This window comes from Orbicella franksi, chromosome 14 (genome assembly GCF_964199315.1).
Source record: "Orbicella franksi chromosome 14, jaOrbFran1.1, whole genome shotgun sequence".
In the NCBI taxonomy this organism is placed as follows: domain Eukaryota; kingdom Metazoa; phylum Cnidaria; class Anthozoa; order Scleractinia; family Merulinidae; genus Orbicella; species Orbicella franksi.
Genome location: NC_138158.1, coordinates 11,724,218 through 11,736,720, shown reverse-complemented (window position 1 = coordinate 11,736,720; position 12,503 = coordinate 11,724,218). Strand labels below are relative to the sequence as shown.

At 36.1% G+C, this 12,503-nt stretch overlaps 1 protein-coding gene across 3 annotated transcripts in view; it reads left to right on the top strand.

Annotated features, from left to right (window-relative positions):
• Positions 1–12,503, top strand: part of LOC145467660 (DNA-directed RNA polymerase I subunit RPA1-like) — a 67,559-nt gene that overhangs the window by 53,542 nt on the left and 1,514 nt on the right. Inside the window, exons 22-37 of one of the 3 annotated variants that reach the window (XM_081451255.1) lie at positions 365–523; positions 1,287–1,386; positions 1,578–1,672; positions 2,124–2,253; positions 2,441–2,496; positions 3,499–3,544; positions 5,012–5,121; positions 5,932–5,999; positions 7,408–7,508; positions 7,714–7,783; positions 8,318–8,371; positions 9,548–9,642; positions 10,007–10,087; positions 10,752–10,811; positions 11,696–11,788; positions 12,334–12,444. In XM_081451255.1, coding sequence (XP_081307381.1) covers positions 365–523; positions 1,287–1,386; positions 1,578–1,672; positions 2,124–2,253; positions 2,441–2,496; positions 3,499–3,544; positions 5,012–5,121; positions 5,932–5,999; positions 7,408–7,508; positions 7,714–7,783; positions 8,318–8,371; positions 9,548–9,642; positions 10,007–10,087; positions 10,752–10,811; positions 11,696–11,788; positions 12,334–12,444 — 1,429 coding nt within the window. Of the gene's footprint in view, positions 1–364; positions 524–1,286; positions 1,387–1,577; positions 1,673–2,123; positions 2,254–2,440; positions 2,497–3,492; positions 3,545–5,011; positions 5,122–5,931; positions 6,000–7,407; positions 7,509–7,713; positions 7,784–8,317; positions 8,372–9,547; positions 9,643–10,006; positions 10,088–10,751; positions 10,812–11,695; positions 11,789–12,333; positions 12,445–12,503 lie in introns of all 3 variants that reach the window. The other 2 variants (XM_081451254.1, XM_081451253.1) reach the window with 2 other exon arrangements.

The window sequence follows — 12,503 nt, the reverse complement described above, 5'->3', positions numbered from 1 at the left end:
AGTACTAATTACAGTACTAACTAGATCAATATATGTGCTATCATTAATTAATTAAAATGTTGTGCTTGCACAATGATTTCATTTGTTGGTAGTCTATGCAGTATTTAATTTTTAGAAACAATTTTAAGAACACCTTAAGAACACCTGATATATAAGAACAAAATCAGCCTGAAACCCCTAAAACGTGTTCTTTTATGTGGGTTTTTACTGTACCAGTGAATACTTTTGAGACAAAACTTTATATACAGGTCGGTGCTTCGGGGTTTAATTTATTCATGCGTTGTTCAACTTCATATGCAGATCGTTATCTGTCACGCAATTAGAAATGCAGAGAATTGAGGAACTATAAAATTGTTTTATGCAGATATATCAAGAAAGCCACGGGTTGTCCTGATCCTGTTCTTTCCAAGCTGCAACCAGACAGGCATTTTGGATCTGTGTCTGAGAGGTTTTCTTTATCTGTGACAAAATACATAGAAGAAAATCCTGACAACTGCTTGACTGATGAGGATTCTGAAGAAAGGTTCAAACACTGCTTCTCTGTATTTATTTGGTTATATGTGCATATATAATCAACAGCACATTGATATAGTAAGAATATAGTCATTAAGAGACAGCAATGATGACAAGGTGATTGCCCCCAGAATATTGATTTGTGATTACTTCATCAGTACCATAGTAGTATGTCTGAGCTGTTCTTTAAAATCATTTATATTCACTGTTTTGAAAGATGCTAATAGTGTAACAGCTTCCTCCCCAATCTAATGGGCGCAATAGGAACAAATGCTTACTCATCTCAACATATGCTTTGTAAAGTGCAACAAGATTTGGGTTTTTAATGGATAAACATGCAGTAATGCTTAAAAACAAATCATCCTCATAACTTAATTTAACAATAACTCTTGACAACAAGTCACCTTTCAAACTTAACTAACTTAACTATGCTTGGAAATAGTGCTCATTACATTGTGGAACTTATTAGTAAGAATTAAGATGTGCTCATTACAGAAAGCTAAGGCACATTAAAGGGTTGTGTTTATTTGGCCATAGGGCTGTTATTGCAACGAAAGCATTAGGTCTTGTTATTCATATAATATAATTATGACTAAGCTTGCATAAAAGAGGGGTAGTTAATACAAATAATAATTTATTTCATTTTTCTTCTTGGATGAAAAAAGTAACAGTAAAATCTTTCCCTCTCAATGTTTATCATCCTTAATGACAATAATAATCATAGATCATGTGACTTTGAGAAACTGTTACCAGAAAGTTGTTATTGTTTGTAGTGGTAAACTACCAGCCAGCAAGTTGAAAAACCTAATGCACCTGAAAGCTTTCCGAGCATTGGCAGAGCCAGGAGAAGCTGTTGGGCTGTTAGCAGCTCAGGTGAGGACACTAAACTCAAGTGTACACCCTGTCTTCATGACATAACACTGTATATTTTGTAAAGCGAACATTTCGGACAACACAGTGACAAATAGTGTGAAGCATCAGGGCTAGATTGGTTTTGTTGCACCTCTCAGCTTTGCCAAGGCATTGCTAATAACCAGAATGTTGTCCGTGTTCTTTTCATGCAGTCTATTGGTGAGCCCTCAACTCAGATGACACTCAACACTTTTCACTTTGCTGGTCGTGGTGAAATGAACGTTACTCTTGGAATTCCAAGGCTGAGGTAATTTTGTTAAATAAATATTCCACTACACATTGCTTTTTTTCACTTCATCATTTGAAAATGTGATGAAACAGTGTATCTCTTATTTGTTGTGTCAATAGTAAAATTGATTTACATGATACCGCACATGAAACTGGTATTTAAAGTGGTGCTATGATCAAATATTTACCCCTTGAATTTTTAGCTTAATCACATAGAATTCCATGAAAGATTAAAAACACCATATACCGTTTGCAAATATCTGCATTGGTGCTGGAGATATTTAAGTTTGAAAAATGTGTATAATATGCAAATGAGAGAACTCAACCAACTATTATGTCAAGTATACAAATATAAAAATGTATCACATCAAGCACCTTGCATTTCAGGCTTTGAATTGAAATGGTTTTGAAAGTGAAGTTCTGAGAAATACCTTATGTAATGTTAATTTTGTTGGAATATTCAATTTTAGGGAAATCTTGTTGACTGCCAGTGCAAACATCAAGACTCCCAGTATGGATCTCCCTGTTAAACCAGGAAAAAAATCACGCAAGCATGCCAAACAGTTGCAGAGGAAATTCACAAAAGTTACCTTGGCACAGGTATCACATACTGTCTCTATTGTCTCCATTCTAAAATATGATGTATAATTTATTTGGATTTCATCACCCTTTGTAAACCCTGTGAAACGCTGCTCTGGACTACAGTAGCTAGGGCAGCACAAGGGCGTGCTAGTAGAAAGTTGATAACCAGCTTTCTGGGTTGTAATCAGTTATGCTTTTTGTGCAGGTATTAGAATCTGTTGATGTCTGGGAGTCATTGTCACCGAAGACGAAAGGAACACGGTGAGAAATTCTCCACCATGCATTTTCAGTGAACTGTTGGTAGTAATAAGTTCATGATAGCTATTCTTACATTGTCAGTGCACCTGTTCACTTTCCCCAGTGAAGTATTCTGGCTAGAGTCGACTCAACATTGAACATGTTTTGTGGTAAAATTACTGATAATTAAGCAATAACATTACCAATCTTATAATAATTTGCATTTGACAATCATGATATGGTGCTGTTTTAATATCCCTATTCTTTATTTTAAAACTGCATGATACCCGGCCAATTTGAACAAGTATGTATAGCACACTGCTTATTATTTGCTGTTAAGAAGCTTTTATCGTCTTCTTGCATATTCATGTTCTATATTGCCCACTCACAAGCTGAGAAAAAATAAACAGTCCATATTCAGTCCATATAAAGTCAATATCCAGTCTATCTAGTCCATAAACAGTCCATATAAAGTCAATATCCAGTCTATATCTAGTCCATATACAGTCCATGTCCAGTCCATATCCAGTCCATATCCAGTCCATATGCAGTCCATATCCAGTCCATACACAGTCCAAATCCATATATGAACATGATTATCAAACCTATTAATATTAAGTGGGCAAACTTCATCATGTAATTTGTTGTAATCGGCACTGACATAAATTAATATTTTACTTACACGAAACCGTAAACTGGGTATGAGTGTAGTACGCAGAGGTTCATGCATAGTACATTTTGTAACATGCCCATACCTCATTACCTTTGAGTGTGTTTGGTTGTGTAATGAAGGCAAAATATCGTATGTTGTGCTCACAGTCCCAAGCAGACGGCATCCTCTTGCTGTGCACTTGTGATCAGGAAATAAAGGAGAAGAGTATTAAATGAACATCCAGCAACCACACACCCCCACCCCCCTCTTTATCTTAATACATTGTCTTCCCTCATCTACCTTTTGACAAATAATTATGTGAAAACCACTTATGAGGAAATGTTCATTTTGTATTTCTTTGGCGAAAGATCTAGAGTGCATCGCATCAAGTTTAAATTTCTCAGTGAGTCATCTTACAAGGTAAGAGCAGGAATAAGTTAAGCCTAAGATTAACTTTGTCTGGATTTAGTTTTATCTTCAGAAGGTTGCTTCCATCTGATACCATAAAATTTAAAGTATAAAATGAATTTATGCATAAGGTGAATAAGGCTCAAATTTAGCTTCAAAATAGGGGGTACAGTTAAGTTAATTAGCACCAGCTGTAAATGAGTTTTTTCCATAAAGGTTTAAGTAATATCATTATCTTAACAGCAGGTACTTGACACACTTTTTTGGTACTGTGTTTTAGAAATAAAATCATATTAACTCAGAAATCTATCATTATTTGAGCAGGGTACACTGGTTAGAATAAGCACGTAATTCTGACAATGACAATAGACAGTGTGCAGATAACCAGTGTCTGTAAATTGGGTTGATGATATACCATAGTTAGTGATTCGGAATACAGAAACATACCCATTGTCTGTATTAAGCAGGTTAATTTTGGAGAAAATATTAATGAGCTTTTTGTTGGGACAAACAAAACTGTCCATTATATTTCATTTTGGGTGTGCATATTTAGCAGGTGTCCATTGAGCGGAGTTCCACTGTATTTATGTAAATTGTTAACTTAATAATAGTAGTATTCATAATTTTAGTAACTTTGAAGTTTCTTTTTTTTTTTTTCATTTTTTAAACAGGGTTTTCTGCTTAGTATACATTCTTTTTATCTTTAGTTGGCATATACATGTTTTGAACAAACTTTTAAGTCAATAGAGGTTACATGTCTAAACAAAATTAATGACTGACTGATTGATTGGTTGGTTGCATGGTTGAATAATATGTGTAAAAAGTAAGAGTAATTTTTTGTATAGCTTGAAATAAAAATAACAGAAAGATCTACTGTGATAACTAAGATTCGACCATCGTTAATGCCAAACTGGGGTCAGATCATCTGTGGCTAGTATATGCATTCTTACATTCTAATGTTTTATGTAGTAGAAATGATAAAGAAAGTCTTTTGAACAGTTTTAACTAGTTAAAATAGATGGAATAACACTGAAAATACATTTCTCTAGTGCCTGTGATCATCAGAGAGTAATAATAACATAATAACTTATTGATTCCTGGATTCTCCCTTGTAGCCCCTAGACTAGTAATTAGGCTGGGATCATTTACCATCATTGTCAGTACTGATGCCATATATTAGTAGACGTGTCACCAAAAAATAATGTAATTTGTTAATCATCACACATTTGTTTGGGCATTGGCATATTTAACATCACCCAGATTGGTGCATTATGAACTACAGTCAGCCCTTAGACCTGGTCCTAGTTGTCTCATGTTGTCTCATGTTGTCTTGATAAATTGAATAGAGAAGTGTCTTAAACTTCCCTAAGTGAATGCACATTCTTTTAAAGAAGGTGTTTGTCAATAAGCTTTGAACTCATCATCAGCTTAAGATTCAAAATAATACCAGAATGCTAAACTACTCTGCTTTATTTTTAGGAAGAACTGTCTGTGAGAGCTGCAGAAATTCTTCGTTACATGGAATCAAGTTTCATAAAAAAGTTAATTTCTGCAATTGTAAAAGCCACAAAAGCTAAAAACAATGAAAGGTCAGTTTGGCAAAGTGCTACAACAATTTCAGTTAACTATGTCAAATCAAAACCTCAGGGTTATGTAACGAGACTGAAAGGTAGTATATTGAGCAAAGATTAATGAGATGTAACAATAATTGTTATTCTAATGGTGTCTTGTCTTTCCTTGGAGATTTGTAAACAAGGTGCTTTTACCCACTTTGTAACTCAAAGCCACATAATAGTGAAAGAAATGCTATGTAAAAAGGTCTCATGAGATGAAAGGAGAGACATCATGTGCTAATAAAAGTAACTTCTTGCAGATTTCCTCTTGCTGATATGCAAAATGCAAATGAGTACCCAAACCACCATTTGGTCTTGTTGTGTAGACTTAATGCTTTAAACCAACAATGTAATGCTAATTGAAATAGCTTGTTTGTAAAAGTTCTGTGATAAGCGAATATGTACTTGACATGTTCGCAGTGAATCTGTAACCTATTATTTCAGGTGCACTCGTCTGTGGCAATTCTGGGTCACCACTTTGTTGGCTTTAATGCAATAGCTATATGTATAAAGCTTTAGGAAAACTTTCAACTTATGTATGATGATATGAATTCAAAGCACTGCAATGCAGCAAATCATGGTAGTATTTTGAAATCCATGTGGAACAATTTTGACTCAAAACTGCTGAATAGTTTTCATTGAAATGTTGGAAAATGCCACCTTAATCATAGTAGTAGTGCTCTGTCAGTCTTTTCTAATGCAATTACTTCTCATCTCATGTGTTTTTGTACTGCTACATGTAAGTTTGCTGATTTATACACATATGCGTATCTTATGAAATTGCAGGATAATTGAGACTGCAGAAGACAATGAACATCCAAGAAATGTTAGCAACGAAGAAGGAATTGCTCAGGGTAAGAAATTCAAATCATATTTTACTATAAATGAAAGATAACTTCAACTTTGATTGATTGTCACCCTGGCTTGGGCCAAACTGGTCTACACTGAGAGCTTATTCTGGTTTCCAAAGCTTGAATCGACTTAGAATATTGCTACTCACCATGGGTAGAATTCAAGCCCACCTTGAGGACTTTGTTTGGTTTTGGTAACAGTTTACGACTCATTTGCATACCTGGTTGAAGAGTGGGACTATGAGGTGTCTTTCCCAAGAATGCATGGCGGTGATCCGAGCCAGAGCTCAAACCCAAACTGCCCAACCCAGAGACTGGAACACTCACCACTGCATCTCCCAAACTGCTATTTATGTGTTTTAGATGCATGTAATTTTATTTAGCTTTGTTGTCTGTTTTGTTCTGCATCATGAAGTTTAAATTGCAAAAAGATTAGGCCATTTTAAATAAAACAAGTGATCAACTATTTTGTTTTTTGCATTCTCAATAATTTATTTCAAACTAGAAGATGCTCTATAACAGGAAAATTAAATTAAAGACAGCTTAACTGAACAAGATATAGCTCCAAGTAAGCTTTGAGTAACTTGATGAAAATGACCATGATTAATTTTGTGGGCGCTGCTTTACGGTCGCCTGTTTGATGCAAACTCCAGTAAAGTATATATTTTCTTAAAGCATAAGGTGGCTCAAAACACTTTCCAGCACTTAGATTTTGATGGGTCGTCATAACCACTCTTTATCACTTGAGGCTACAATCGTGGTATCAAAAAAACTGCCCAGTCATTGGTTAACACGTTGTTATCATTTTAGTGACACAATAGGTTACCATGGCAACAGTATGACCTGCTAAAAGCACCCTTAAATACAGCTTTAGAGGCTTAGAATTCGGTGAATTTTTTATATTATCAAATTTTAATAAGCACGATAAGACGCAACTTTTGGCAAAGTTCAAAACAATTCTGTACATAGCGTTCAGAGCCACATAAATTTTCAAAACTTTAAGGTGGCTCTGAACCCTATATAAACACATGCAAATGTTTCAAATGTCAATCATAGCAACTAGTAAAAACTTGTTGAAACCCCCCTTTCCCCTTTCATTGAGGGAAAATGGCAAAACGCATTTATTTGTCCATTCAGTGATTTTCAACATTGCACAGGACAAAATGTGTGAAAACTGGAGTGTTTCCACTATTATGCTGAAGCTTGCTGGTTCTCGTGGGAATTGTTTTTTCTGTAGCAATCATAGCAATCATATGGACATTTTTTTTTCTGGAGCAATCATTGTGATCATATGGAAAGCAGCCTTTACTTTATCATAACTTTGCTGAGGTCTGTCTTTTGTCATTATTTTTTGTTATGTAGAACTGCTTTTGCAGGTGATGTATAATCTTTTACTTTTAAACTCTTGCAGAAGATAATGGTGATGATGATGATGACAATGCTGAGTTATCTGATGAAGAAGCAGCAGATGGAGATGCTAATGAAGCAAAACAAAGGCAAAGACGTCAACAGGTATCCTGTGATTGAGTGATGTGGAATACAGTATAGGGCAGGTTACCATTAGCTGTAAATTCTGATCAATTCTAGACTTGGATTTTCCATTCATTGACTGACCTGATTGTCTGGAAGGTAGAGGCTTCAGGACACATGTACCTGACATGTACCTGTTTGATGTCATTGGAGTCTCATTATCTCCATTTAAAATCTGATTTCACAGCATGCCAGCTATGAACCGCCAGATGAGGATGAGCAAGTGGCTGACAATGAACTTGAATACAATTCCGAGGGTAAGAAGAACAACCTGACAATAGGCTATTTTCAAGTTAACCCTGGCCTCTGTGCAAAAACGAGTCTTCTTCCAAACCCATTCAAAATAAACGGTTTGACTAACGTGTTTACATCCTTGTTGCCACCCGGCAATTCAGATCACATAATGATTCATTTCATGTTGGGAGGTTACAATTGTGTAATTTGTCATATACAGCTGATTGCATGGGAGTACGTACAAACAAAACAGCTGTAACCTTCCAAATAAGTCATCATATGATCTGAACTGGGTGGCAACAAGGATGTGAACATGTTAGCCGAAACTGTCTATGTAGGTTCTTTTCATTCAAATCGATCCCAGTTTCAGCAAGATGAGAATGCACTTGTGTGCAAATAAAGAAACTAAACAGAATACTTAAAGGAGAGGTGCCGGAATGAAGAGAGCATAATCATTGTTATAGCCTCAGTGTGCTGAGTGATGATTGCTTCTGCAGACAAACTTTTTTCCATTTGCTCGCATAATTTACTGGGTTTAATTTGTTGCACTTACAAAGATGATGACGACAGCGAGGTGACAATGGATTCAACAGTGGACAACAATTACCAGGGTAAGTACATTGCATAAGTTTACAGTAACCCCCTTGTACATTGCCTTCCGTTATTTCTCTTTAGGTTCAAGCGTGCTTACTTGCGTATTTAAATTCTTGTAGTATTCTTATCTTTTTTGGAGCGGGAACTTGCTTTTGTTTTCTATTCAGAGTGGAAATATGCAAGTACCTCAAAAGCTTTTCAACTGTTCTTTGTCTCTGTCCAACTTCTATATGCTAAGTAATTGCAAATTGAGCTCAGTCAAGTTGGATTGAAAAACATATTAGTAACCTGTTAGAGTATGTATAATATGTTCTTACAACTTAGGATAAAATGTAGTTATAGTTTCAAAAATTATCTGAGGAAGACTGAATCGAACCAAAGTCTTACATTGTATTAAAAACAAGTATTCTAGACTGGTCAAAATATATTGCTTGGTCCCATTTTAGGTTGGAATAGCTTGGTCCCATTTGAGTTTGGGGCATAGCTTGGTTCCATTTAAGACTTGCATTAGACTGGCATAGCTTGGTCTCATTTTAGATTGGTATAGCCTCCCATTTTAGTTTCCTTTGTGACCCTGTTAACTTGCCACTCCTCAAAAACATGTCGATTTTGTATGGTATTTATCTCCATCAGCGCAGCACTGAAAGTTTGAAATCTTCACAGCAGAAATTTGTGTTTCAACTTGGTACCTTTGCTCTCCATGGGAGCAGTGAACGTTCGTCATTTAACCAATTCATTCATGCATTTTCTGTGGCCATGCTTCCTATTACACCTCACTATATAAGCACACATACAACCATAACACTTAAAACCTAGCTTGCTACAGGGAGTTACTGAGTAATTTTCCTTTATTTACTTCAAATTGATAAATACCCAAGTCTTTCACTTGCCCACTGACAAAGCCCAACAGTTTGTTTAGAAGCCAACATATTAGACCACTGACCCTAGCTACTCACAAAAATGTTTTGAAGCTCTTCTAAAAACTGTTGAATCCATGCCCTTCCTCGCTGTGGACTAGGCTGTGGCACTGAGCGCTACGTACAAGCTGGGAGCCACAATTGGAGGTCATTCAACTCAGGTCATTTAAATTGTGTTACTAGACTGCCAAAGCTAGAGAGCATAATTCTAAAGATGCAGCTGCAATAGTCAATTGTTTCATCTGTTCATTTATGTTTGTACCATTTATTTTGAAGAAGATGAAGATCTACATTACAGCGAAAGTAAAGATCAGGAAGACGAGAATAGGATCAAACACCAACCCTTCAATGTTGATAGTACCCGAATACAGGTACCGCAAACAAAAGATACAGATGCTACTTCAAGAAGCATCATATTTACGTGTTTTCGTAATCAAGATTTACATCCAAATTTGTGATCATTCCATTTGGGATGATTATGATCAAGCCCTTTATTCATTTACTTACTTCAATTTACAAGTTGCGATTTGGTGGTCTGATTTTTGTCCTTTTTTTCCACTTGAAATGATAAGAATTGGCCTGATGTTTCACTACATCGATCATCTTTTAAAAGTAAGGCCTATTTTTATCTGCGCACATTTTCTCATTGTCCAATATGGTCGCAATGAGGCCACCAAATCGTAGCTTGTAAATTATTGCCTTCAGACTGTAAACAAATTAATTTTATGCTTTCAGCGTGTTTTGGAAAGCGACATTCGTGTTGGATCTTATTCTTATGATGTCAAGAAAGAGAAGTGGTGTGAAGTGTCCTTGAAGGTAAGCAGTGCTGTGGTATACCTGACCAGGCCAGCTCAATGTAAGCACATGGGCTTATACGAGATTTAATTCTCAGGACAACATGATTTCTTGCAGTAATGTTAGCCTTTTCACCGTTGCCATGTCATTTTCCTGGTCACAGTACTCTTGCTCACAAGCTGTCATACATGCCAATTGGTTTTAAGGTTCCTTTAAATCCTAGCCTAAGAGATTTCCAGCTGAAAAACAACCTAAGAAAACGTAATGAGAATAACACATGGATGTTTGGGTATTAACATGAGTAGAAATTTGTGTCTCTATAGTTGTCACATCTGTTGCAGTAGGTGTTTTAGTATAAACCTATCAATAGTCCTTACGATGTATTTCGGCCACTACATGCCATTACAAATGTTGCATGGCTCAGGATCGCTTGTGAGGAGACAGTTTTCTCAGAGCCCACATTGCTATGCTATAGTAAGAGCACCTTAACGATCATATGCCACTTGTATTGTGGTCTATATGCTGAATAGGCTGCGATATTATGCCATGTGTTCTTCATCCTCTCCTTTACCCCATCTGAAGGTTTTTCTTGACTCCTCCATAAAGCCAGCAAAACAAAAAGACCCAATAACTATTTAGCACCCTATATCAGACATTTACTGTATACACTTCAACTTTTTTCCAGTTTCCTGTTACAAGCTACAGAATACAAGTGTCATCACTGATAGAGAAACTTGCCCATCAGGTCTGTGAGAAAAAGTCGAAGGCAAATTATTTATTGGAAAGAAGAGCAAATACAAATTTAGAATCATATAATCCTAGTGTTGTGTGAAATGTTTTTGTTATATAAACTGCAATGCTTTACAAGGATTTCCAGCCCTGAGAAAAGCCGTAATTGAACACGTGTTAAATTGCGATAATATCACTATGATGACGTAATGGTTGATATCGTGTTTGACCCTTTAACTGTACTTAAATTTGTTGGTGTATGATCGAAACATCTTCGGATCTTCCGCGGAATTCTCGCACGCTATTCAGAAAAGTTCTTATGGCCTTCGGACAACTTTTGGATAATCTTCGGAAAGTGGTCGGAAATATTCACAAAATCGTCAAAAAGGTCGTTATCAGTATGTTGATATAGTAAACAAAATAATACATGGTTGCTTGTAGGTACGAAATTTATCTTCTCTTGTTCAACTTTATATCTCACGAATGAGCGCAGCGAACGAGTGAGAATTCGAGTTGAATACTCGAAGGGAAATTCCATGTCTACGCGGGCCTATGCATTATTCTCTATATCTTACATTAGTCTCTTCGTTAATAACTCAAATTCAGCTATTTGTTAGTTTGCCCTGTTAGTAATGGCTACTCTTGTGTTGTAACAATGTAAATTTAGTTGTGGTTATACAAGGCTCTTTACCTGTGTCTCGCACAGGTACAAATTAACTCCGTACTTGAGGCTAATAAGTCAGTGCAACTTGAAAATTAATAGCGTGAATAAAACCTTCTTGACATAAAAGGACATCTACAAATTTTGGCGGTGTAATGCGTCTTTTTTTTATTATTATTGTTTGTTGAAGTATCAGCAACTTATACAAAATTTGTTTACCACCGTTGCTTTTTCTACAGAGTGTTGTTTATGAAACGCCAAAGATAAATCGTTGTTTTTTGATCGAAAACAATGATACAGCAGTCCTAAAAACAGAAGGAGTTAATTTACAGGTGAGTGACAGACCAAGAGATCGAGAACCACATGATTTATAAGTCCTTGCCCTTTTATGAACAGAAAAAACTGATATTACTGGCCAAACTGCTAGATCCTTTGTCCCCGGATAGCAGCAGATGACTGGACATTTGTTGATTTGGAGATTTCCTCTTTTGAAAACCACTCATTCATCCAATGCTCACTTCTCAATAGTAATTTCAAATTTTCACAAATAGATAGCCCAGATGACCTGGGAATTACTGTCGTATATCTTTTGTTTGTTTTCAGAAGCTTCCTCTTTGTAAATAAGCTCCGGATAGTAAAAACTAGAAAAATACAGTTAAAAACGCACAAACAAACTCATGTTCCCATTTGTACATAATACCTGGAAAATAAAATAAACTAAAATCATGCTTACCATTCTAAACTGATAACTGACTGAGCGACCGAGCGACCTGACTGACCATTGCTAGCGATCCAGCCGACCTGTGATGGACCTGTTGAGACCTGACCGACTCATCAGCCTGACCAACCTAAGTCATTATTTTTTCTTTGTTATCAGGCTGCATGGCGACACGCCGATATATTAGACTTAACAAAAGTATATACGAACGACATTCATGCCATGGCGCGCGTTTATGGGATCGAAGCGGCAGCAAAAGTTATAAAGCAGGTATTTTGCATTTTCATATCTTGCTTCTGAATTTCTCAATTGTGTATTTTATTAAATTG